Source organism: Hemitrygon akajei, chromosome 1, assembly GCF_048418815.1.
Source record: "Hemitrygon akajei chromosome 1, sHemAka1.3, whole genome shotgun sequence".
NCBI classification, from domain to species: Eukaryota; Metazoa; Chordata; class Chondrichthyes; order Myliobatiformes; family Dasyatidae; genus Hemitrygon; species Hemitrygon akajei.
In genome coordinates this window covers 11,586,103-11,612,064 of record NC_133124.1, presented here as the reverse complement: position 1 = coordinate 11,612,064, position 25,962 = coordinate 11,586,103, and the positions used below count along the sequence as shown (strand labels likewise).

The 25,962-nt window shown below is 43.3% G+C and overlaps 1 protein-coding gene across 2 annotated transcripts in view; it reads left to right on the top strand.

Moving 5' to 3' along the window:
- Nucleotides 1-25,962, top strand: part of LOC140718789 (transcriptional activator GLI3-like) — a 426,621-nt gene that overhangs the window by 334,096 nt on the left and 66,563 nt on the right. For both annotated transcript variants that reach the window (XM_073032982.1, XM_073033058.1), the window contains exons 5-7: nt 523-728; nt 7,375-7,515; nt 16,910-17,111. In XM_073032982.1, coding sequence (XP_072889083.1) covers nt 523-728; nt 7,375-7,515; nt 16,910-17,111 — 549 coding nt within the window. The remainder of the gene's footprint in view (nt 1-522; nt 729-7,374; nt 7,516-16,909; nt 17,112-25,962) is intronic.

Below are 25,962 nucleotides of genomic sequence, written 5' to 3'. Positions count from 1 at the left end.
AGTGAAGAACCAGTGAAATGGCATCTGTTGTGGACCTGTTGTGATGGTAGGCAAATTGGAGTGGATGCAAGTTGCTTCTCAGGCAGGGGTTGGTACGTTTCATCGCCAACATCTCACAACACTTCATGCCAGTAGCGTAGTGGTTGGCATAGTACTTTAACAGCACCACTGACAGGGGTTCAATTCCAGCCGCTATCTGTAAGGAGTGTGTACATTTCCCTGTGCCTATGTGAGTTTTATTCTGGGTGCTCTGATTTCCTCCAGCGTTCACATGATGTAAAGGATTGTGGGTTATTTTGTCACATGGAAGTGATTGGGCTTCCCAGGCTCATTGGGCGAGAAAGGCCTGTTAATGTGCTTTATCTCTAAATAACCAATACATGGTTGTGTTTAGTTTAGTATCATAATGGGTATACCCAGGTTGTGAATCATGGCTTTGCTATGGTGAAGAGAAATGTAATCTAAAATTCTTAAAAATATATCAATCTCCAGCAATCCCCTGATTTTTGTTTTCTCTTTCAGGCCTCCCTCTCTCTCAGGTAGCCCAGCATTTTCTGACATCTCGCTCATCAGAATTTCTCCGCACAGAACACCTGTTGGCACTTCGGAGCCCGTGTTTAACCCGCCACACCCGTACATTAACCCCTACGTGGACTACATTAGGTCTCTGCACAGCAGCCCCTCTCTGTCAATGATCTCTGCAGCGAGGGGACTGAGTCCGACTGATGGTGAGCACTGTGGGAAGTTTTTCTACCTTAGAATGCTTTAGAAATGGTGAAGTACAAAATGCGTACATGTTTGATGATTAACTGAAACCATTATGAAAATCTTACAATTTAATTTTTAAATTAGAGTATCTTTCATGCAACATTAGACAGTGGCCACTTTATTAGGTACACCTGCATGATGGTACAAATATCTCATCAGCCAATCATGCGGCAGCAACTCAATGCATTAAGGCATGCAGATAAGGTCAAGAGATTCAGTTGTTGTTCAGACCAAACATCAGAATGTGGAAGAAATGTGGTCTAAGTGACTTTGACCGTGGAATGAATGTTTTTGCGCACAACGTCCTCTAGTGCAGGGGTTCCCAACCTTTTTCATGCCACAGGCCCCTGCCATTAACCAAGGGTTCCTGCTCTAGAGTTAACGGAGAATGGTTTATAAAGAAAAAAATAAACCATCCAGTGAGCGGAGCGGCAGTTCTGTGGGTGAAAACACCTTGTTAGTGAGAGAGGTCAGAGGAGAATGGCCAGGCTGGTTCAAGCCGACAGGGAAGCACCAGTATCTCAAATAACCGCACATGACAATGGTGGTGTGCAAAAGAGCATCTCTGAACGCGCAACACCAGGAACCTTGAAGTGGATGGGCTCCCTCAGCAGGAAACCACACCGGGTTCCACGATTGTATCTAATAAAGTGGCCATTGAATGTATATGTAAATTTATGGTGTGAGCCTATGCAATCAGCTGTGTATCTTTTTGCTGTGTGGATTCAATGCATATTAAACATTTTTCAATAGATTATGGTTTTGTGCTTAAGTGAAATCCACTCGGAATGAAGACATTTAATCTTTTGTATTTGTGTAGCAGCTTATTTTTCTCAGTGCTGCAGAGAGTCTAGACGCTTTCATTCTAGAAGTCTTGTGGTTTCTCAGTAACATTGCTGAGGAACTCTAGTTCTTGGACGGATGCCTGAAAGACAGCGGTAGAAAGAGAGAAAAAAAACAGAATTGGACTTAGAATTTTTGAACATTTTAACTCAGGAAATTTAAGAACTCAATCCCTAATATTTTCCACAGTTCCCAAAAAGACAGCAGTAACATAAGTTTGTGTTATATTTAGAATTCATTTTTGGGGTAACAGGATTAACACAAACTTTCAGAATTCAAAGAGGGCAAAGAAGAATTATGAGCACAACTAGTTTTATGTTGTCTAAATTTCAAGGGCGTGTAGGCTACAGGTTTGACACTTCATTTGAAGGATCTCACCTCATTACACCAGCTGTATAAATAATTTCAACAAAGTTTGCATTAAGAATACTTGTGACATCGAGTCCTATAGCATTGAAGCCAACTACCATGTAACAAAGATAGAACATTGAACAGTATGCCACAGGAACAGGACTTTTGGCTGTGCTAAACCAATTAAATTAGTGATTAGATGACCAACTAATCTCTTCTGCCTACACCATGTCCATATCCCTCCATTTTCCTCACTTTCAGGTGCCTATTCAAACATTTTTAAAAAATTCCCTGATGTATCTGCCTCTACCACCATCCCTAGCAGCACATTCCAGGCACCCACCATTCTGTGTAAAAATTCAATTCCAAGTTCAAGTTTAATTGTCATTCAACCATACACATGAGGGTACAGCCAAATGAAACAGCGTTCCTCTGGGGCCAAGGTGCAAAAAACATTTCCAAAGTCTTACATAGAATAAAGCACATCCCACCTCTCCCAGAAGCTCCGGGAGTCTCCTGCATATTGATAGCGGCTCCCTGAGTAGACCTATCAGCTTTCTCTGTGGGCGGGCTTTATAGTCGACCTCTCTCTCTCTTTCATTGTCCATCAGTTCAGTTTAGCGTCTTTCTTTAGGAAAAGGTTTGGACCATCTGCTCCACCAATGGCCAGCCTTTATTTCATATTTTGAGTCAAAGAGTGAGAATCAGAAGTCATCTCATATTCAGAAGAGCCCGAAAGACCCCCAGATAAAAATATACACGCTTTCTCCATAATGTCTCACAATGTTTTGACAAATTCAGTTTGATTTTTCAAAACAAGGCACCTATCCTCTTCAAGCTGGATCGGAGTGTAGAAGAGCTCCTGCATGACATAGCAAGCAGATTTATTGAGCCAAAGGTATTGAGAGAACAGAACATTCAGGAGATCGATGTGAGCAACCTTGAAATTCGCCGCCCAGATGAAGAGCTTTTTACTGGGTACCTGGCAAGGAGGCAGTTGCTAAGCGAGGAAGCACAAGAGATCCCCCCCCCCCCTTACAAGACAAAGCAGTTCTTCAAAGATGCCAGAACATTCTATGTCAGGAGCTTTCAAAAAATCTTGGAGAAGTTCCCAATGAGAGACCAAATCTGGAAAAATCTGTCAGTGGTCAATACAGAGAGCCAAGATGAGGTGAATCCAGAGCAGATTCTGACTTTGGCTGAGAAATTTCCAAATGTGATCAAGGCAGATGCAAGAGAACAGCTCCAATTGGAAGTCCTGGATTATGTCTCAACTGACCTTGAAGGATTAGTGCCAAACTACAAAAGTTTGCCAGTTGATGAGTTCTGGGGGAAGCTGTCCAAAGTAAAATCTGTGAGCACAGGGCAGTTGAGATTCAAAGTGCTCTGCCAGTTGATGAAGCTGTTTTAGGTGCTGCCAAATTCTGACTGTGATGTAGAAAGGGCATTCAGCACGGTGCATCACATTGAGATAGAATTCAGAAGTCAGCTGTGTCACAAAACACTTGTGAATCTGATGTCTTGCAAAATTAACAGATTCATTGACGCAGACTGCTAGGAGGTTGAGACTTCCGGCAAAATGCTCAAATCTGCCAAGCAAGCCACATCACAGTACAAGGAAAGTTTGCGAAAGAAATAGAAAAGCTATTTGCATAACAATTTAGCTACTAGCATTGAGACTGTCAACAAAATACTCAACATGGAATGTGTGTGTGTGTGTGTGTGTGTGTGTGTGTGTGTGTGTAAATAGTTTCAAAATGTGATCAAATAAATTGTTGTGTTCTTTCATAATCAAATGTCCTGTATACATACACCCTTGGAGGTTGACCGGGGAGGGGGGAATATGGGGCTGCGGGGAGCGGGGGTGGTGGTGCTACCTCCCTGAAATGAGTTTTTGCAGGGTGGGATGTCTGACATAGAGCACAGATAATTATGACTACAGAAGAACATAGTTACAAAAACAAATTGCCCAAGTCGCTGAGTGAAATGGCCTGCAGACTGATGGTGCATTAATGATGTGCTGGAGCCACGTTTCTGCAAGAACAGCCCACAGCAGCTCCTCATCATGCACAAGTGCAGCCGCAGACGAGGGCAATCCAGCTTGTCTTCCACCGAGCAAACCGATGGGAGGAGTCAGCACCCAACCCAACTAAGACTCCTGCCCATCTGCCATGCCTCCGCACTCTCTCACACTGCCTCCTGCGTCTACTCCCCTGGGATTCCCTGCGGCATGAGGGCCTGGTCCACACAGCTCCTCCACCAATGAACCAGTGAACCAGACTTGCAGTATTCTACATCACCAATGTCCAACAGGGTCTCTTGATCACAAGAGAAACATCCAGGACAATCTCTTGCACTGTTTGTTGGACCACACACTGCCTCTGATGCAGTGTAGCAGGTAGCAGATGGCAACATGGTCCACACCAAGTCCAGCTCTACTGCTGTTCACTGGGGGAGTAGACCTGCAGTACTTGATGTTCTCAATATCCATCAGTCACTTGCAATCATAAAAAAAGAGGTAAAGAACAAACAATGACACCTTTGTTTGGACCCAGAGAAGCAGTTGCAACTGAGCGCACGACCATATTATCAGAGACCCTCACAAAAAAACTTGCCGCTCGCATCTTCTTTGAAATTACCCCTCTGACATTAAATGCATGCTCTCTGGTGTTAGACATTTCAACCTTTGGAAAAAGATACTGACTGTCTCCTCTACCTACGCCTCTCACGATCGTATAAATCTCTGTCAGATCTCCCCTCAGCCTCTGCCACTCCAGAGAAAGCGACCCACTTTTGTCCAACTTCCCGTTATAGCAGATGCCCTCTAATCCAGACAACATCCTGGTAAACCTCTTCTGCACCCTCTCCAAAGCCTCGACGTCCTTCCTATAATGGGATGACCAGAACTGTATACTACAGATGTGGCCTAACTGGAGCTTTATAAACCCGCAACATTATTTCCTGACTTTTGCTTCCAAAACAGTACCTCCCTGGATTTCGGCACCTCCCTGCAGGAGTGAGGGTAGGACAGGGATTGAATCTCAACGTGCCCAGATAGGGGTGAACAATAGAATGGTTCATTAATAAGAATGTCTAAATGGGAATATTGTTCAGACGAACTAGAGTAAATCGGAGAGGATTTTTTACAATTCGTGATTCATCCATGATTTCTCCTCTGGGATTCAGAACTGCAATCTAAGATCATCCAAAAAAGATTGCTGGGGAGGAGTTACTTGGAGTGAAGGAGGTGACTTGATACTGGTGTACGATATGGTAAGAGGCATAGATCAAGTGGACAGCCAGAGACACCTGCCTCAGGGTAGAAATGGCTGATACGAGGGTGCATAATTTTAAGTAACACACACAAAATGCTGGAGGAACTCATCAGGCCAGGCAGCATCTATGGAAAAGAGTAAACAATTGACGTTTCGGGCTGAGTCTTGTTTGTGCATCACTTTTAGATGACTGGAAGAGAGTATAGGGGGATGTCCGAGGTACTGTATTTCTTCACACAGAGAGTGGTGTGTACACGGAAAGCCCTGCCAGAGGTAGTGGTAGAGGCAGATACATTAGAGACTTTTAGAAAGGGAAATTGGTGATAGAAGAATGAAGGGCTAAGTAGGAGGGAAGTGTTTGATCTTGGAGCCAGTTAAAGGGTCAGCATATGATGGGCCAAAGGGCCTTTACTGTGCTGTAATGTTCTATGTTCAATGAACATTTTGTAAGTTTTACACATCTTTCATCCTTGGTGCACTGAGCAAGTACCCCATTCTCCTGCCTTATCCCTGCAACCTTTGATGTCTTTACTACTCAAAAAGCTAACAACCTCTGCTTTAAATATACCCAATGACTTGGGCTGCACAGCTATCTGTGGCAATGGTCTCCACAGGTTCATCACATTCTGGCCAAAGAAATTTCCTCTGAACTTTGTTCTAAAGAGGCGTCCTTCCATTCTGATGCTGTGCCCTCTGGTCCTAGACTCCCCCACAATTGGAAACACACTCTGCACATCCACTCTATCTAGGTCTTTTATTATTCTGTAGGAGACAATGAGTTTACTTCAGTTTATGGTTGGATGGACTGAAGCTATTTTCTTTGGTCTCTGCCATGAGTTCCATTTCCATGCCATTAACTGATCCTTTCCCCAGTCACTGCTTCAGGCTCTATCAGTCTGTTTTAGACTCAGCCCCATATAACTCTGCGCTGAGGTTCAACCCACACTTTCTCTCTATTACAAAGACAATTAGCTTGCACCTCCACGGTATGATTCATCTTTACATCTGTAATAGCCTATTTCCTGGCAAAGCCTTCATCCATGCTTCTACCTTCTCAAGGCTCAGGAATTCCAGTTCTCTGGACTGATCCCCGTCCGACAATCTCTGTGGACTTTACATCACCCAAAACTGTAATGCTGGTCTTCTGAATCTCACCAAGTATGCTCACCTACCCAGAACTCAGATCTCTCTCCAATGCCTTGTATTTTAAATGTTCATTCCCAGTTCAGATCCCCTCAATGGCCTAATCTATCCAAATCTCTGTAAGCTCTTCCAGCACTGTAACCCCACTATTCTCATTCCGGTCCATTATTCCGCTGTGGAATGCATTGTCACAGGCGGCTGTGGAGGTCAAGCCTTTGGGTATATTTAAGGCAGAGGTTGATTGTTTCTTGGTTAGTCAGGGTATGAAGGGATAAAGGGAGAAGGCAGGACATTGGAACTGAGAAGGAAAATGGATCAGCCATGATGAAGAAGCGGAGCAGACTCGATTGGCCTAATTCTGCTCCTATATCTTATGGTCCTATGGTCTTATGTCTTCCTGCCCATCACTACTGTTCACTCCACTGCGACAAGACTTTATCTGCCATGTAGTGTGGATGTCCATTTCCTAAACCTCCCATATCCATGTCCCTGTCCCGGTTCCATTCTTAACAAATGTTTGCTGTACCATTTCTTGAAGAAGTAAAGGGCTGATAGGAAAGGATGGTGGACCACGGGAGAAAGAGAAGGAGGAGCGGAGCCAGAGGGAGGTGAGGAGAAGAGAAGGGGTAATCGAGGGGAGCCAGGATGGGGAATGGAAAATAGAGAGAAGGGAGGAGGAATGATCAGAAGCTAGAGAAGTCAATGTTCATGGGATCATGTTGGGGGCTACCCAGATGGAATAAATCCACCATGAATAAATGGCGGAGCAGACTCGATGGGCTAAATGGCCTAATACAGCTACTACGTCTCATGGCCTTTTAGGTGTTGCTCCTTCAACTTGACTGGTGGCCATGAAAACTTGGCCGGTACCCTAGTCAGATGCTGTATGTGACGTGTAATTTGAAATATTGTATAAGATAAATTGTCAGTTCAGTTACCTGGCTTTTACTTTGAGTGATTCGGATAACGGTCTCCGATCTGTTTGTTTTTTCAGTACCACATGCTGGAGTCAACCCAGCTGAATATTACCACCAGATGGCTCTGCTGACCGGTCACCGTAGCCCATACGGTGACATCCTTCCTCCTGCTGGTACCGCTGGTGCTCTGCACATGGAGTACCTCCACGCCATGGAGGGTAAGTAACAATGAAGGAAACCATGGCTGATAGTTCAGCAAACACATGTTCCAGTTACAAGCTCTAAAACTGATATCTGGCTAAAGGTCACCCCTTTAGAACAGAGATGAGGGGGAACTGCTGTAGCCAGAGGCTGGTGAATTTATGGAATTCATTGCCACAGATGGCTTTTGGGGCCAGATCATTGCTAAGGGTGGGAATAAAAGGGGCCTTTCCTGGTTGGCTGCCGGTGACTGGCGGTGTTCTGCAGTTGTCTGTGTAGGACTGTTTGTTTTCACGTTATATGTCAATGGTTTTGATGTCTGAATTGATGGCTTTGTGGCCAAGGTTGCGGATGAGGCATGTAGTGCTGAGAAAGCGGGGAGTCTGCAGGTTAGAAGAATGGGCAGATGGAATATCGCATGGGGAAGTGTATGCTCGTGCACTTTGATAGAACAAATAAAAGTGTAGATTATTTTCTAAGCGGGGAACAAATTCACAACTCAGAGGTGCAAAGGGATTTGGGAGTCCTTGTTCAGGATTCCCTGAAGGTTAACTTTCAGGTTGAGCCTGTAGTAAGGAAGGTAAATGAAATATTAGCATTCATTTCGAGAGGACTACAATATAGTGGTATCATTGGGCGCCACTGTAGCATAGTGGTTAACGTGACAACGTTACAGCTCGGGGCATCAGAGATCAGAGTTTAACTCTGGTGGCCTCTGTAAGAAGTTTGTAGGTTCTTCCCATGACCATGTGGGTTTCCTCCCACAGTCCAAAGATGTACCGGTTAGTAGGTTAATTGACTATTGTAACTTGTCTTGTGGTTAGGCTCGGGTTAAGCAGGTGGGTTGTTGGGTGGTGTGGCTCATTGGGCCACGTTGTATCCCTAAATTCAAAAAACAAGGATGCAATGTTGAGGCTTTAAAAGTAAAAACTGAAGATAAATATTTAGAATCAGAATCAGGTTTAATATCACCAGCATATGTCCTGAAATTTGATGTTATGTGACAACTGTACAATGCAATACATAATAATAAAAAAAATAAATGAAGTCAAAAATAACTTTTTAAAAACTTTCAGTCGTGCAAAAAGAAAATTTTTAAAAAATTGAGGTAGAGTACCTGTTTCATTGTCCATTCAGAAATCTGATGGCAGTGGGGAAACAGCTGTTTATAAAGCTTTGAGAATGTGTCTTCAGGCTCCTCTACGACCTCCTTGAGAAGAGGGCACATCCTGGATGATGGGGTCCATAAGGACGGATGCCACCTTTTTGAGGCATCACCGTTTGAAGATGTCCTCAATGCTTGACTGCCTCTTACTCTTGTCAACCTTGGTTCCCTATACCAGCAAGCCTTGCCTTTCACCCAAACAGGAACATACAAGACTTGAACTCTTGATGTCACACTCTGAAAGGCCTCCCACTTGGCAGGCACTCCTTTCCCTGTAAACAATCTCACCGCTGCAGGATGCCTCCTGATAACTCCAAGATCTGCTCTGCCTGCGTTATTTATTTGTTGAGATCCAGCAGGGAATAAACCCTTTTGGTCCTCTGAGCCGTGCTGCCCAGGAACCTCCAATTGAACCCAGGACAATTTACGATGACCAATTAGCCTACCAGCCGGTACGTCTCTGGACTGTAAGGGGGCAACTGGAACCCCTCGAGGATACTGATGCGATCATGGGGTGAACGCATAAACTCCTTACAGAGAGTGGCTGGGTTGCTGGTACTGTAACCTGTTGTGCTAACTACACGTTACTGTGCCGCTCCCATGAACCCTCCAAGTTCAGGACCATGGCCTGTGCACTGGATCCGAAGTGCTCCTGACAGACACTGCTGTCGTTTGCCCTCCCTCACTTCCCAGGCGAACATCCAGTGTTACACCATCTCCAGTAGCTTCCTCTGTGTATGGATATTTACACAGAATTCTCTAGATTTTAAATACCGTAATTCAATCTTAGAATTTGCATAGAATCTGCGTAGAATTATCTCGATTTTAAATCCTGGAATTAAATACTAGAGTTTACACAGAACCTACATAGAGTTCACTAGATTTTACATATTAGAATTCAATACTAGAATCTACATGAAACCTACATCAAATTTACTAGATTTTAAATACTAGAATTCAATCTTAGAACTAACATAGAATCTGTGCAGAATTTGCTAGACTTTATACACTGGAATTAAATATTAGAATTTGCATTGAATCTATGTAGAATTCAATAGGTTTTAAATACTGGAATACATTACTAGTATTTACATAGAATCTATGTAGAATATAGCAGGTTTTAAATGCTAGAGTTTACATAGAATCTGCATTGTATTTAATAGATTTTAAATACTAGAGTTCATTTACATAGAATCTGGATGGAATTTACTGGCACCATTTGGCTTTGCGCATCACTGCCACTCTCCTTTCACTCTGTCACACTCTTGATTCATACCTTTCGATTCTCCTTCCCTCCGTACACCCTTAGAGCCAGGCTGCCCAATCGAAACCACACAAAATAGTAACAATAAAAGGAGTGGCCAGAAACCAGAACACCCGCCCGTCTTCCACTCTCTTCCTTATTGATTTCAATCTTCCTCGATGCTTTGATCGATGACATCAGCGAGAAATTGAGTTGATCATGGGCTTGTCTCCAGGCTGCATGCATCGCTGGAAGCCTCACAGAGACAGCAATGTGCCAGTTTGCTCAATCAGCCTGAAAACACACCATCATGGTGCAGATGACAGGCTCCAACAGCAGCAGAACCACATTTGAAAAAAAAGAAGTAAAAGTAAAAGAAGTAGTTTTGTGAACCGTCTGGAGGATGCTGCCCTTGATCACATTGTTGGTTGGCATTATCTTCTTCTGGAAGGTGTCTATCCAAAAGCCTCTGAACTCCACTAGACTGCCTGATTCTCCTAGTTCCCTGGAAAACTACACCTGGCAACTCCCACTCTCTGTGTAAAACACAAGAGGTTCTGCAGATGCTGGAAATTCTGGCATCTTCCTCTTCCTTTCAGGTCCTGAAAAAGGGTCTCAGTTTGAAACGTTGACTGTTTATTTCCTTCCACTGATGCTGCCTGACCTGCTGAGTTCCTCCAGCATTTTTGACTGTGTGACTCTTTGCATATAAAAAAAAACTTGCGTCTCACGTCACCTTTAAATTCCCCTCTTCTAACTTTAAAAGCATGTCCTCTGGTGTTTGACGTTTCTGCCCTGGAGGAAAGATTCTGACTTTCTACCCTTTCTATGTAGCTAATAATCTTGTTCTAATAACTGTGGGGTAATGTTACAGCTATATAAGACTTTGTTGGACCCCACTTGGAGTACTGTGTTCAGTTCTGGCCACCTTACTACAGGAAGGATATGGATATTATAGAGCGAGTGCAGAGGAGATTTACAAGGATGTTGCCTGGATTGGAGAGCACGCCTTATGAGAATAGTTTGAGTGAACTTGGCCTTTTCTCTTTGGAGCGATGGAGGATGAGAGGTGACCTGATAGAGGTGTATAAGATGATGAGAGGCATTGATCATGTGGCTAGCCAGAGGGTTTTTCCCAGGGCTGAAATTGCTAACACGAGGGTGCTTGGAAGTGGGTACAGAGGGGGTGTCAGGGGTAACTTTTTTCACATAGAGTGGTAGGTGCATGGAGTGCAGTGCTGGTGACTGGTGGAGGCGGATACAATTGGGTCTTTTCGGAGACTCTTAGATAGGTACATGGAGCTTAGAAAAATAGAGAGCTATGTGGTAGGGAAATTCTAGACAGTTTCTAGAGTAGGTTACATGGTCGGCACAATATTGTGGGCCGAAGGGCCTGTAATGTGCTGTAGATTTCTATGTTCCATGTTCTATGTAAACTTTTACCAGGTTTCTCTTTAGCCACTGACCAAGAACAACCCAAGTTTAGACCATAAGATACAGGAACAGAATTAGGCCATTTGGTCCATCGAGTCTGTTCCGCCATTTCATCATGGCTGATCCATTTTCCCTCTCAGCCCCAATCTCCTGCCTTCTTCCTGTATCTCTTCATGCCCTGACTAATCAAGAATCTATCAACCTCTGCCTTTAATTTACCCAGTGACTTGGCCTCCATAGCTACCTGTGGCAACAAATTCCACAGTTTTACTATTACATGAACCTCCTTTGAACCCTCTTCAATGTCAGCACATCCTTTCTAAGATAAGGAGCCAAAACCTGCTCACAATACACCAAGTAAAGCCACACCAGTGCTTTATAAAGCCTCAACATTACATCCCTGTCTTTATATTCTAGTTCTCTAGAAGTGAATATGAACATTTCATTTGAATTCCACCGACTCAATCTTTCTTTACAGCTCATACCCTCTAATTCAGGCAGTATCCTAATGACCCTCTTCCACACACTCTCTGCAGTCTTCACATCCTTTTAAGAACTACTTACTGTGCATTTCAGGGAATGTGAGTAGTTCATAACACTTCTGCAATACACACAAAATGCTGGAGGAACTCAGCAGGTCAGGCAAAATCTTTGGAGAGGAATAAAGAATCAATGTTTCAGACCAAAACCTTTCATCAGGACTCTTGGCCTGTAACGTTAATAGTTGCTGCCTGACCTTCCGAGTACCTCCTGTATTTTGTGTGTGCTACTCTGGATTTCCAGCATCTGCAGAATCATTTATGGTTATTTTGGATTTATTTTAATTGTAGAATGACTTTGTGGTAAAATTGTTTCGGTTGTGTGGCTTTTCTTTTACAGATAGTTTATTTCAGGTAAACTTTATGTTCCATGTAATCAATCAGAAAATATTTAAATGCATATTGATAAAGATCCCACTGCAGGCTTTGATACTCTTCCACAGGTGTAGTGGACTACGAAGAAGAGTATCAATGGTTGCAGCAGGATTTGGACCAGCAGGAAATGTGGGCTGAAAAATAGCAGATGGGATTTAATGCAATCAAGTGTGAGGTGTTGCACTTTGGGATTTACAGGGTAGGACTTACACAGTGAATGGTAGGACACTGAGGAGTGTGGTAGAACAGAGGGTTCTGAGAATATAGATCCATAATTCTTTGAAGGTGGCTTCACAGGTAGATAGGTTCATAAAGAAAGCTTTTGGCACATTGTCCTTCATAAATCAATGTATTGAGTACAGGAGCTGTTGAAATTGTGTAAGACTTTGGTGAGGCCTAATTTGCGGTATTGTCCACAGTTTTGGTCATCTACCTATAGGGAAGATGTAAATAAGTTTGAAAGAGTACTGAGAGAAATTAACAAGGATGTTGCTGGGTTTGGAGGAACTTATAGGGAAAGGTTGAATAGGGTAGGACTTTATTCCCTAGGGTATGAGGGGAGATTTATTAGAGGTATAAAAAAATTAAGAAGGGTATGGATTGGGTAAATGCAAACAGGCTTTTTCCACTGAGGTTGGATGAGATTAGAACCAGAGATCAATGATTGGGGTGAAAGGTGAAATGTTTAAGGGGTTCATGAGGGGGAACTTCTTCACTCAGAGGCCGGTGAGAGTGTGGAGTGAGCTGCCAGTGGAAATGGTAGATGCAAGTTTGATTTCCACATTTAAGTGCAGTTTAGATAGGTACATGGATGGGAGGGGTATGGTGGGCTATGGTCCAGGTGCAGGTGAATGGGACCAGGGAGATTAATGGTTCAACACAGACTAGATGGGCCAAAGCACCTGGTCCTGTGCTGTAGTGTTCTATGACTCTGCAAAATATGGAGGGTTTACTGATACCTTTGAGGCTTCTGTAGGTCAGGGCCAACGATGGATGTGCATCCTAGCTGTCTAGGTATGCAAGCCAGGGTGGTGCGATGTGAGAGCAAACTGTTGCCCATGTAGCAAGCTCTTTCCCTCCATGCATCTGATGAACCCAAAGGAATGGCAGAGACCGATGCAGTTTGGTACCAGCAGCATCGCAGGAGTTGTCAGTCAGCGTTGAAATCAACATCAGACTGCCTCAGGGAGTTCAGCTCCAGAATATTCCCTCAGGCTTTCCTCCTTCCCCATGAGCGGTACAGCCGCACGGCAGTGGAGGTTTGAGATCAGAGTTTTCCTTCTCCTAGATGAGCTGCCAACTATGGCTGAGGAGCCCAAAGTGACTGGTTTTAAGGCACCAATAACCCACCTTTGCTCCTTTTCCTGCCAGTAGAAACAGTTCTGCACAACTTAGTAGCCAAGCTACGCATGAAGGCCAGGAGCTAGTCTTGGTTGTCAGAGGCTGTTTGAGATGCCATCGGAAGCATTTAATAGGTAGTGGGAGCTTGTCCTCATTACCACCCCTGGCTTTGACAAACTTAAGGAACCTTTTATTGATACACAGCATAGCTATAATGCTGAAAGACCTGCTTTGTATCCCTTTATCATTGAGGAAGTTCAATATGCTAGTCTACAGTTAAATTATAATTCTACTGGTAATACGCTTTTGTCTCATGTTAAATTCATAATGTCTGCACTTTCCATCCAATTTATAAAAGGAAACGGATACTCAGCCTACTTAATTAGGGTGGGAAGAAAATGGTTTGAATTTTACTTTCATTCATTGTGAACAGGTAAATCTTGCTAATGTTACCCAGAAAATATTTTGAACCATTCATGATTCAGGTTTGAATTTGGATGTATTGTGTTTATTTGGGGCTCTTTTAATTTCTCATCAATACGCCAGCATCTCCTGATGCGCAGCACGGTGACGTAATGGTTAGCACAACGCTTTCCAGTGCCGGCATCTCGGGTTCATTTCCCTTTGCTACCTGTAAGGAGTTTGCACATTCTCCCCATGACTGTGTGGGTTTCCTGCAGGTGCTCTGGTTTCCTCCCACAGTCCAATGACCTACCGGCTGGTCGTTTAATTGGTCACTGTAGTTGTCCCATGATTAGGCAAGGATTAAATCAGGGGATTGCTGGGTGGCACAGCACGAAGGGCTGGTAAGGGCTGTTCCAAGCTGTATCTCAATAAAGAAATATCCAGGTGAAGTGAATATAATGATCCAAGAACTATGAGCTAAAATAAAATGTGTGTGAGTAATTCAGGAAGAAGTCAACATTGGAATCACTGGACAGTATTGGGGTTTTGGCTGATGGAACTGTGGTTGGACAAACAACACTTACGTTTTATTTTCATTTGCCAATCATTTGGTATTTATACAAAACTAAGTCTTGTCATTTTTTTAAGGAAGGAATTTGACATGTGCAAAATTACACAGCTGTCCTCCCCTCAGCACCTCACCCTGTCATGAACATTGCCTCACTATTTTTGCCCACAGTCTGCACTGCCATTGACTTAATTTTTAAATTTAATTTAAATACTCATTCTCCTGTCTTCTCCCCATTACCTTTGATATCCTGGCTAGTCAAGAACCTATCAACACCCACTTTAAATATACTGAATGACTTGGCCGCTACAGCTGTCTGTGGTAATGAATCCCACAAATTAACCACTCTCTGGTTAAAGAAATTCTTCCTCATCTCTGTTCTAAAGGGACATTCCTTCTGTTCTGAGGTCCTATACTCCCCAACTATAGGAAACATCCTCTCTATGTTCACTCTATCTCGGTCTTTCTAACTCCTTCCCCTTTCCTTTCCAGTCCTGATGAAGGGTCTCAGCCCAAAGTGTCGACTGTTTACTAATTTCCATAGATGCTGCCTGACCTGCTGAGCTCCTCCAGCACTTTGTGTGTGTGTTGCTCTAGATTTCCAGCATCTGCAGACTTTCTCGTGTTTAGGTCTTTCAATATTAGCATGGTTTCAATGAGATTCTCCCTCATTCTTCTAAACAGCAGCAATGACAGGCTCCTCATATGCTATCCCTTTAAATCCCTTTCAAGCCTCTTATTTTGCTCTATTTTCGCACAAATAAGTTAAAAAAATACTTATTTCTTATTGTAACTTAAGGGATGTTTATGTCTTGCACTGTACTGCTGCAAAATAACAAATTTCACAACATGTGACGGCGATACAAACCTGATTCTGATACATTCTTATAGATGGGGGGGGGGGGTTAAGAACCTTTAATCAACTCTAAAGGAATTTTAGTTGGTCTCTGCCACCTGTCAATCTTACTTACCTTGAGTTTTCTGACTTCATTAGTGATGAGGGATATAGAGATAGAAATTAGGTAACGAAGATGAAAATTTATCTGGACGTGTACCTACTCTTCACTGATTAGAGCTGGACTGAACATTTACAGCTTCATTTACTGCTGGTTATACACTCAGTGGCCACTTTATTAGGTACACCTGTACACCTGCTCATTAATGCAAATATCTAATCAGCCAATTATATGGCAGCAACTTAATGTATAAAAGCATGCAGACGTTGTCAAGAGGTTCAGTTGTTCTTCAGACCAAACAGCAGAATGGGGAAGAAACGTGATCTAAATTACCTTGACCGTAGAATGAATGTTGGTGCCAGACGGCACGGTTTGAGTATCTCAGAAACTGCAAATCTCTGGGATTTTAATGCACAACAGTCTCAAGAGTTTACAGAGAATGGTGCAAAAAACAATAAAACATCCAGTGAGCAGCAGTTCTGTGGGTGAAAATGCCTTGTTAATGAGAGGTCAGAGGAGAATGGCCAGACTGGTTCAAGCTGACAGGAAGGCGACAGTAACTCAAATAACCACACGTTACAACAGTGGTGTGTGGAGAAGCATCTCTGAACGTACAACACGTCAAACCTAGAAGCTGATGGGCCTCAGCAGTGGAAGACCACAAGCATACACTCAGTGGCCACTTCATTAGGTGCAGGAGGTACCTAGCACAGTGGCCACCGGCTTTCCAGCATGGTTAAATTGTTACCCTGGCCAGATTGGTTATTTCAACAAGTATAGAAGTAATTTCGGCCACCTTTGAGCATCTTGAGCAGCTAATTATTACACAAGTGTAAATGTTATAATTACATTTACAATTCGTAATGCTGGCTGCCTTGGACCTGTTCCATTTTGTGCGGCTAATGATAGCCACAAACTGTAAAACTTAATTCCAATTTGAGATTTCTCAACTTCTGCTTCCTATTCAGTCAACTTTTGTTCTGAAGGTATCCTTATTCCTGGTTGAGGAATGAACCACTGTCTCTGTGGTTGTGGGGAATTAATGATGTGAATGTCTAAGCAGCCGTCAGATTCATAAATCACGAGAAATGAGAGGGGCAATACATAGAAGCCTTTTCATTTTGTTTAGCAATTTATCATTTTGCGTGCACATTAATAAACAGGGTTCCCCTGAGGTAAGGTGGTGGAAGATAAATCCTTCTTTCTAATTTTCCTCAATTGTAGCCAGTAGATCACAGGTGAGGAGTAAGCTGCTTATCAGAGAAAGAGTCATTTTTTTCTGAACATCTTTCTGCACATTAGTTGGGCATGATGAATAAACGGACATTTTGAACATGAAATACTACATGGTCCTCTGCTCTCTTTTTTTTTTATTAATACAACAGGCTCCCGCTTCCCCAGTCCGAGGCTGTCAGCCAGGCCAAGCCGAAAGCGCACCCTGTCTATATCCCCGTTGTCCGACCCCAGCTTCGACCTTCAGACGATGATACGGACTTCGCCCAGTTCCTTGGTCACCATCCTCAACAACTCCCGCAGCAGTTCCTCCACCAGTGGCTCCTATGGTCACCTGTCTGCCGGTGCAATAAGGTAAGAAGGTGTTGAATCATGATGTACTTTGCTTGTAGTTCAACTTTCCTATGCTTGCTTGTATTTTTATATAATCACCCTTATTCAGTGGATTCCCATTAATCGGGACACATCGGAACCAGTATGATTTGGCCCAATTACATGACTGTCTCAATTAGCGGAAGATTCATGGAAATAGTTAAAACATGTCGAACCTTGAAGTGGATGGGCTGCAGTAGCAGAAGACCACACCAGGTGCCACTCCTGTGCCTGATGAAGTAGACACAGAACATATACTGCGGATTATTTTTAAATTTGGAATTTAACTTTTTTTCTGTTTGTCTCATTTTCCGTTTTACACGCCTAAAGAGGGCTTGGTCGTGAATTGCTAACTGCAATCATCTGATGCTGGGCTTAGACAGGGCAAAAGGTCACTGCTAAGGAAGACCTTTATAATTTAGATACTCATCTTACAGTGTTGGCCAAGTGGTTAAGGCGTTCGTCTAGTGATTTGAAGGTCACTAGTTCGAGCCTTGGCTGAGATTGCGTGTTGTGTCCTTGTGCAAGGCACTTAACCACATATTGCTCTGCGACGACGCCGGTGCCAAGCTGTATGGGTGGCGTGGAGAGGGGAGACTTGCAGCTTCGGCAACTGCCGGTCTTCCACAAAAAAAAACCCTGCCCAGGCTTGCACAAATCCATGGGGGCCTACACATTACACTCACCTTACACCTGAGAGAATTGTTTGCAGTTTCAATTCTTTCAGTGCTTGTTCGATGAATAAGGCCGGGTATAATGTTACTGTTAATGCTGTGACTGAATCATTCAGCAGTTACTTTTGCATGTGAAATATAGGATATGAATGCAAGGATGTAATGCCATGTCTTCATATGGCATTGGAGTACACTTAGAGTATTGTGAACTGTCGTGGGCCAATGTGCTGGCAATGGAGAGGGTCCAGAGGAGGTTCATGAGAATGACCCCAGGAATGAAAGGGTTAACATATGAGTAGCGTTTGATGGCTGTGGGTCTGTAATTGCTGGAGTTTAAAAGAATGAGGGGGCGATTACACAGAAACCTGTCGAATAACGAAAGGCCGAGATCAAGTGGACATGGAGAGAATGCTTCCTATAGTAGTGTGGGGGTGGGGACCAGAAGGGACAGAGTCAGAATAGAGGACATCCCTTTAGAACAGAGATGAGGATGAATTTCTTAGCCAGAGGGTGTTGAATCTGTGGAATTCATTGCCACAGATGGCTGTGGAGACCAAGTCATTTGATATATTTAGAAGTGAGGTTGATAGGTTCTTGATTACTAAGGGCATCAAAGGGAGACTGCTGGAGAACAGGGTTGAAAGAGATAATAAATCAGCCGTGATGGAATGGTGGAGCGGACCCAATGGGCCAAATGGCCCAATTCTGCTTCTATGTCTTATAGTCTTATTGTCAAAATGTTACTGTTAATGCTGAGACTGAATAGATTAAACTGGACGGAAATTGTACCACAATAACTCACGAGGACTTTACCTTCCTCCTTTTTTTCTGCTGTGATGTTTCTTTCTACTCAAGGATCAAGGATCGGGGATCAACCTTATTCACCACATAGATTTAAACTGTATTAAGAAATTGCTGTGGTGTGTTTGTCAAGGTGTGACATGTAATGAAAGACAACAATGTTCAAAATTATCAAGAAAGAAGAATTATATAAAAGTTTTAAAATTATTTAAAAAAAATTAAAAAGCTATTAAATGCAGAAATGGAATAAAAGGTGCAAAAAATAAATATATACAATGTAAACAGCATTATAAAAAGTAGTTTAAAGTGTTTACAGTGCAGTGACAGGGTGATAGATAGAAAAGGATAGGGGGTCTGTAATATTTTGTAACTCAAAAACATAAAACTAATTGAAAAGAAAAATAAGAGAGCCAGGGAGATGCATGTTTGTTACTTCCGTTTTTACTTTAAGTGACATGCACATATATGACGTGGGAGCGTGATGACGTATGCCATTCATGTACTTTTACATATAACCCAGAATGAATTATTTAAACAGCAAAGAATGCTTAATCGAACAATTTATGTTCAATATTGCTCGAATATTACTGAAATGTCAAATACCCAAGAGTCTAACCAGAATCGTTGATCAGATTAACTGCCTGGGCAAAGAAAGTTCTGAGATGGCATGAAGTTTTTGTTTTAACAGCCCTACAAAGCAGGGGTCCCCAACCTTTTTTATGTCACGGATCAATACCAATAAGCAAGGGGTCCATGGATCCTGTCATGTTTTGTAACTTCAAAACATCAAAGGAAGACACGGGAGTCCGAAAATGCAGGTCTAATTTTGTGTTTACTTTAAGCAAGGCATACACTTATCATGATGATATATGCAATTTACATATTTATACATTTAACCTGTAAGAAATTACTTAAATGAACAAAAAAATATATATATACACACATACACACACACACACATACAAGATTACTCAAATATTACTGAAATATTAAGTGCACAACAGATTCCAGGTTGGGAACTCCTGCTACAGCGAGTTCCAGGAGGGAGCCTTTGGAAAAGGCAGTTTGCAGGGTGGTTAGTGTCTAATGATTTTTCCTGCCTGCTTTGGTGTATTTTGTTGTTGGTGCATTAGTTTGAGTGTAAGGTGGCTTGTTAGAGAATGATGTAAAGCTCTGTTCATCTCAACTGTGGATACAATGTTGAAGGTGGTGCTCTGTATCTCTCTCAAGCTCGTGGTACGGCCAGCAATAGCTCAAATTTCAGCATCCCAAAGGGGTAGCAAGTATTTGTGTTGCAGCAGTTAAGTCAGGGAGTTCCATCGAGTTTTATAGAAAATATTTTAAATTATTCTGATTTGATGAACAGGGATGCATAATTTATCAGTGTTCTGAGGAAAGTTGTGTGCATTAAGCAAATGCTGTTGACTTTTTGATGCCCAGTTGGTTGTCCCTTTGGAATAATATTGTGTGAGCGGACTGAGGGAAAACTGAGGCCCAGAATTTGAAATACCATTGCTGTATCAGAATTTAATTATTCATGCAGAACTTTAAACTTGAGAGCAGATTATATTATCTCTTTAATTTGAGAGAGTGTATAGAACGTAGAATGTTACAGCACAGTACAAGCCCTTCCCACAATGTTGTGCTGACCTTTTAACCTACTCACAATCAATCTAACCCTTCTCTCCTACAAAGTCATCCACTTGCCTATCTGATTACTGCCTGTTACGCCACTGGTGTTTAGCGCAGCAAGGAAAGCCCTCCATCCCTGTTTGTCCGTACCATCACAAGCAGATGCCTCATTGCTGTTTCTGTAATAATCTTTTGTTTTACCATTCAGGATTGATAGCCCTGAGCTGGACCCCCAAACCTGGAGGACCAGTGGACCGCTCTTAGTCTGGCCTCTGCCCTTTGACCTGTTTGGCATGGGTGACCCTACCAAGAACCAGAGCACAAGGCCCGGACTCTAGCCAGTATAGCTCTCTGGGTCATTGAGGCATGCACGCCTCCAAGCACTATGACAAGGTTGTGGTCCTCAGAGGATCTGCCTATCTAAGAGTCTCTTAAATGATCCTAATGTATTTGCCTCCATCACTACCCCTGGCAGAGCATTCTACATGCCTATTGTTCACTGTGTAAAAATCCCCCAGCCTCCTATAATTTCCTCCAATAACCTTAAAATAAACCCCGCTCATATTAGTCACTTCAGCCCTGGGAAAAAGTCTCTCAATTTATGCCTCCTATCATCTTCCACACCTTTTCTCCAAAAGTTCTTCCCTATTGTGAGTTGTCTGGCTGACGAGTGCACATAAACGATAGTTTATAGAGGAAGATTCCAGAAATTGTAGTGTAACTCGCAGCTCAATCAGAAGAGCAAGCAGTTGTGACTTTGCGTAGAGATGGCAGCGAACTCCATGATAAAACCTTGAATTTTGAACTTCAAACATGAGCGCGTTGTCCTCACTGTCCGGACTGATCAGACAAATGTGTAAATAAAGATCCGCTCAGTGATCACGTTCCCAGGCACACCTGCTCGTTAATATCTCACCAGCCTATCATGTGGCAGCAACTCAATGCATAAAGGCATGACGACATGGTCAAGACGTTCAGTTGTTGTTCAGGCCAAACATCAGAATGGAGAGTAAATGTGATCTAAATGACGTTGATTGTTGGTGCCAGACAGGGTGGTTTGAGTATCTCAGAAACAGCTGATCTCCTGGGATTTTCACACACAACAGTCTCTAGAGTTTTCAGAGAACGAATGGAAAAAACATCCAGTGAGTGGCAGTCCTGTGGGCGAAAATACCTTGATAATGAGAGTGGTCTGAGGAGAACGGCCAGACTGGTTCGAGCTGACAGGAAGGCGACAGTAACTCAAATAATCACACGTTACAACAGTGGTGAGCAAAGGGGCATCTCTGAGTGCACAACGTGTCAAACCTTGAAGTGGATGGACCACGGCTACAGAAGACCACAATCATGCAATCGTTGGCCATATTAGGCACTTCCTGTACCTAATAAAGTGGCCACTGAGTGCAGTAAAAACACCAAACGAGTGGGACACATAATGGTGTTTTTCTCTTTTATGGTAATACACACAAAATAAATAAATCCTTACTCATCCAAAGCATATCGCGGTGGCACATGATCGAAGTCTCTACTGCCCTGTTAGATAATTAGAGGAGGGAGTTAAGTCATTTTGTTTTTTGATGAATAGGTTGTGTGTTGAGAAATAAATTGGACAAACTGCTAGTGAGCTCAGTAAACTCAAAATTTACCATTAGGGGGATGCTCAGGACAAATTTTGAGTTTGATATGTATCTTCTGATTAATCCCCTATCAAACCAACCTACCGTCTGCCACGGCTCTAGTCCATTGGAATAATTCATGACTACGCAGGCACAATCGCTATGCACAATGGGCTTTCAAAGCAGGTGATTTTATTTATTTATTTAGCGATACAGCACCGAGTGGGCCCTTCCGGCCCTTCTCAGCAATCCCTGACAAATCCGATTAACCGTAACCTAAACACGAGACAATTAACCTACCTGCTACGTCCACGGGGAGGGCGTGCTGACTGAGTTTTCTGTGTTAGAGTTATAAAGTCATAGAACATTACAGTACAGGAGCAGGCCCTTCAGCCCATCTAATCTGTGCTGAACCATTAATTTGCCTAGTCCCATCGATCTGCACTCAGACCATAGGCCTCCATACCCCTCTCATCCATGTACCTGTGCAAAGTAATCTTAAATGTTGAAATCAAATCTGCATCTACCACTTGTTCCACATTCTCACCACCCTCTCAAAGAAGAAGCTCCCCCTCATGTTCTCCTTTAACAATTCACCTTTCACCCTTAACCCACAACTGCTGGTTGTAGTCTCATCTAACTTCAGTGGAAAAAGCCTGCTTGCATTTACCCTGTCTGTACCTCACATAATTTTGTCTATCTCTATCAAATCTCCCCTCAGTCACATGGGTATAATTGGGCAGCACAGGCTCATTGGGCCAGAAGGGCCTGTTACAATTCTGTATCTTCAAATCAATAAAAAATAAAGCTAATCTTTAATCGTTTAACTGCACGTGTACACCAAAGTCCGTCTGTTCCTGCACACACCATAGAACTTTTTCATTTAGTAAACACGTCTAGTGGAACTGGTTCTCGTCCTGATCTGTCGGTTCCTCCCACTTTCTCCAAACTCAAGGTGTAGCCAAGGCACCCACATAAGCCCCAGCTATGCCTGCCTTGTCATTGGCTACAGTCCAAGTTGCAAGCCTTCCATGGTAATGCTCCCTAATTCTTTCTGCTCTACATTGATGGACGCATGGGGGCTGCTTCATTTTCCCATGCTGAGCTCATCAATTTCAACAACTTTGCCTCCAACTTCCACCTTGCCCTTAAATTCACTTCGTCCATTTCTGACATCCCTTTCCCCACTTTTGATCTCTCTGTCTCTATCTCTGGAGACAAGCTGTCAACTGACAGATTTTCTAAAGCTACCAATTCCCATGAATTTCTTGACTATGTCTCCTGTAAAAATGCTATTCCCTTTTCTCAGTTCTTCACCTTGGCTGCATCTGTTCCCACGATGAGGCTTTCCTTTCCAGTATGCCAGAGATGTCCTCCTTACTCAGAGATAGATTTTTCTTCCTCCATCATTGATGCTGCCCTCACTTGTGTCTCCTCCATTTCCTGGGCATCTGCACTCACCCCATCTTCCCACCACCTTAACAGTGATAGAGTTCATCTTGTCCTCACCTACCACAGCATGAACCTCTGCATCCAACACATCATTCTCCACAACTTCCGCCATCTTCACTGGAACACCACCATCAAACGTGTCTTTACCTCCTCCCCACTGTCCGTATTCATAGGGATCGAAACCTCCATTCCTCCCTTGTCCATTCATCTCTCCACACTAATCTCCCTCCTAGCACATCCCTGCAAAAAGTGCTACACCATTCTGTTCACCTCTTCTCCCACCTCCATTCAGAACCCCAAACAGTTCCTTCCAGGTGTGGCAACACTTCGCCTGCAAATCCCTAGGGGTTGGTAACTGTATCCAGTGCTCCCGGTCCAGCATCCTTTACACTGGTCAGACCTGACGTGGACTGGGGGCCAGCTGTATCAAGAACCTTAGCTCCATCCACAAAAAGCGGAATTTCCCTGTGGCCAACCATTTCAATTACTGTCCCCATTACCATTCTGACATGTTGATCCATGGCCCCCTCTTCTGTTATGATGAGGCCACTCTCAGGCTGAAGGAGCAACACCTCATATTCCATCCAGGTCGCCTTAACCTGATGACATGAACATTGGTTTCTCCAAATTCCCTTTTTTATCTCCCCCCCTTCCCTTTCCTTCATTTTCTCACTCTGGCGTCTTACCTCTTTTCCTCACCCGCCTATCACCTCCCCCGATGCCTTTCCTCGTTCCCTTTCTCTCATGGTCTACTCTCCTCTCCTAACAGTTTCCTTCTTCTCCATTCCATTACCTTTTTCACCTATCACTTCCCAGCTTCTTACTTCTTACCCCATCCCCTACCGAGCTGGCTTCACCTATCACATTCTAATGGTCCTCCCCCCCCCCTCCCCCCACCTTCTTGTTCTGGCTTCTTCCCCCTTCCTTTCCAGTCCTGATGAAGAGTCTGGGCCTGAAGCATCAGCTCTTTATTCATTTCCATTGACGCTGCCTGACCTGCCGAGTTCCTCCAGCATTTTGTGGATGTTGCTCCATTTAGTCCATTCTGCTTGTTCCTGTTCTTTCTGCCAAAGTGTATTGCCTCATGCTTTTCTGAATTAGATTTTATCTGCTACTTGTCAACCTTTGCTAACTGTCCCATTTACAACCTTTTGCTCTCCTCCTCACTATTTACCAAACCTGATAGAAGTTTCGCCCTGCACGACTAATATCTTAGTCATTAAGGTACATAAAAAAAGGCAAGAACTGACTCCAGGGCAGCACAGTAGCCTAGCAATTAGTCCAACGCTTTGCAGCAGTCAGCTGTAAGATCGTGGGTTCAACCCCTGCCGCTGTCTGTAAGGAATTTGTACGTTCTCTCCGTGATCGTGTGGGTTTCCTCGATCGGAGTTACTGAGTTGTGTGCATGCTGACTTGGTGCCAGCGTCATGTGTGACATTCTGGGGCTGTTTCACCGGTTTGAATTGATGCAAATAATGCATTTCACTGCATATTTTGTACATGTGATAAAGATAATCTTTCATCTTTGTATATGATCCCACTGTGCTAATAAACTCCAGTTTACCGCACCTCTCTGCTTTCTCCATTTCCTTATCTATTAATGATGCAAGATGGTTCAAAATATCCCTTTGCAAGACTCCAGGCCAGCAAGCACATCAACTCATAAATATGCATTGCAAATTCTTAAGAATTTTGTTGCCTGGACTTTGAGGGTAAGGTTGCCAGAAACAGCTGGGTTACTTAACAACCAACTAGAACCTTATAGATTCCTTACGAGTGATCATTGACTCCACTCTATGTGTAACAAAGACTTCCTGCACTCCTGGGTAAAGTTTTCACCTGCTATTCCCCTTTGCAACATTCTTTATCACAGAAGAAAAATCAATGAATTGAACTTTCGCTGCTGTATGGCTTTTTTGAAGATGGGAGTTCATCTCAAAGAGATCTCCATCAAATTTGTATCAAAGGCATGTTATAATATAGTCCAGTATTTTATCCATGTTGTTCTGTTCAGAGGCAGAAGATGGTTTGATTTTTGTTATGTGCAATGATTGGCCACCACAACACGGTAGCATAGCAGTCAACATAACATTATTACAGCGCCAGCGACCCAGGTTCAGCTTCACTGCTGTCTGTAAACACTTTGTATGTTTTCCCCATGACCGCGTGGGTTTCCTGCAGGTGCTCCGGTTTCCTCCCACATTCCAAAATGTACGGGTTAGGGTTGGTAAGTTGAGATCATGCTCTGTTGGTGCCATAGTGCGTGAACCTTGTGGGCTACCTCTGGCATATCACCGATGCAGGTAATACATTTCACTGTATGTTTCAGTATTTTGATGTACATGCGGCAAATGAAGATGCACTTTAAATATTTTTAAGAAGTAGAATGAGACAGCTTTGCATATTGGGGCAGCGTGGTAGCATAGCAAATGGCGTAAAGCTGTTACAAAGCCAATAACCCAGACCCAAGGGTGGGATCTGTATCACAGCTTCTCGCAATTTGTGAAGACCATAAAGCATAGGAGGAAAATTAGACTGCCTGACCCATCGAGTTTACTTATCATGGCGGATTCATTTTCCCTCTCAGCCTCCTGCCTTCACCCCATAACCTCTGTTGTCCCTACAGATTAAATACCAATCAGCTGCGGGCATGCCTTC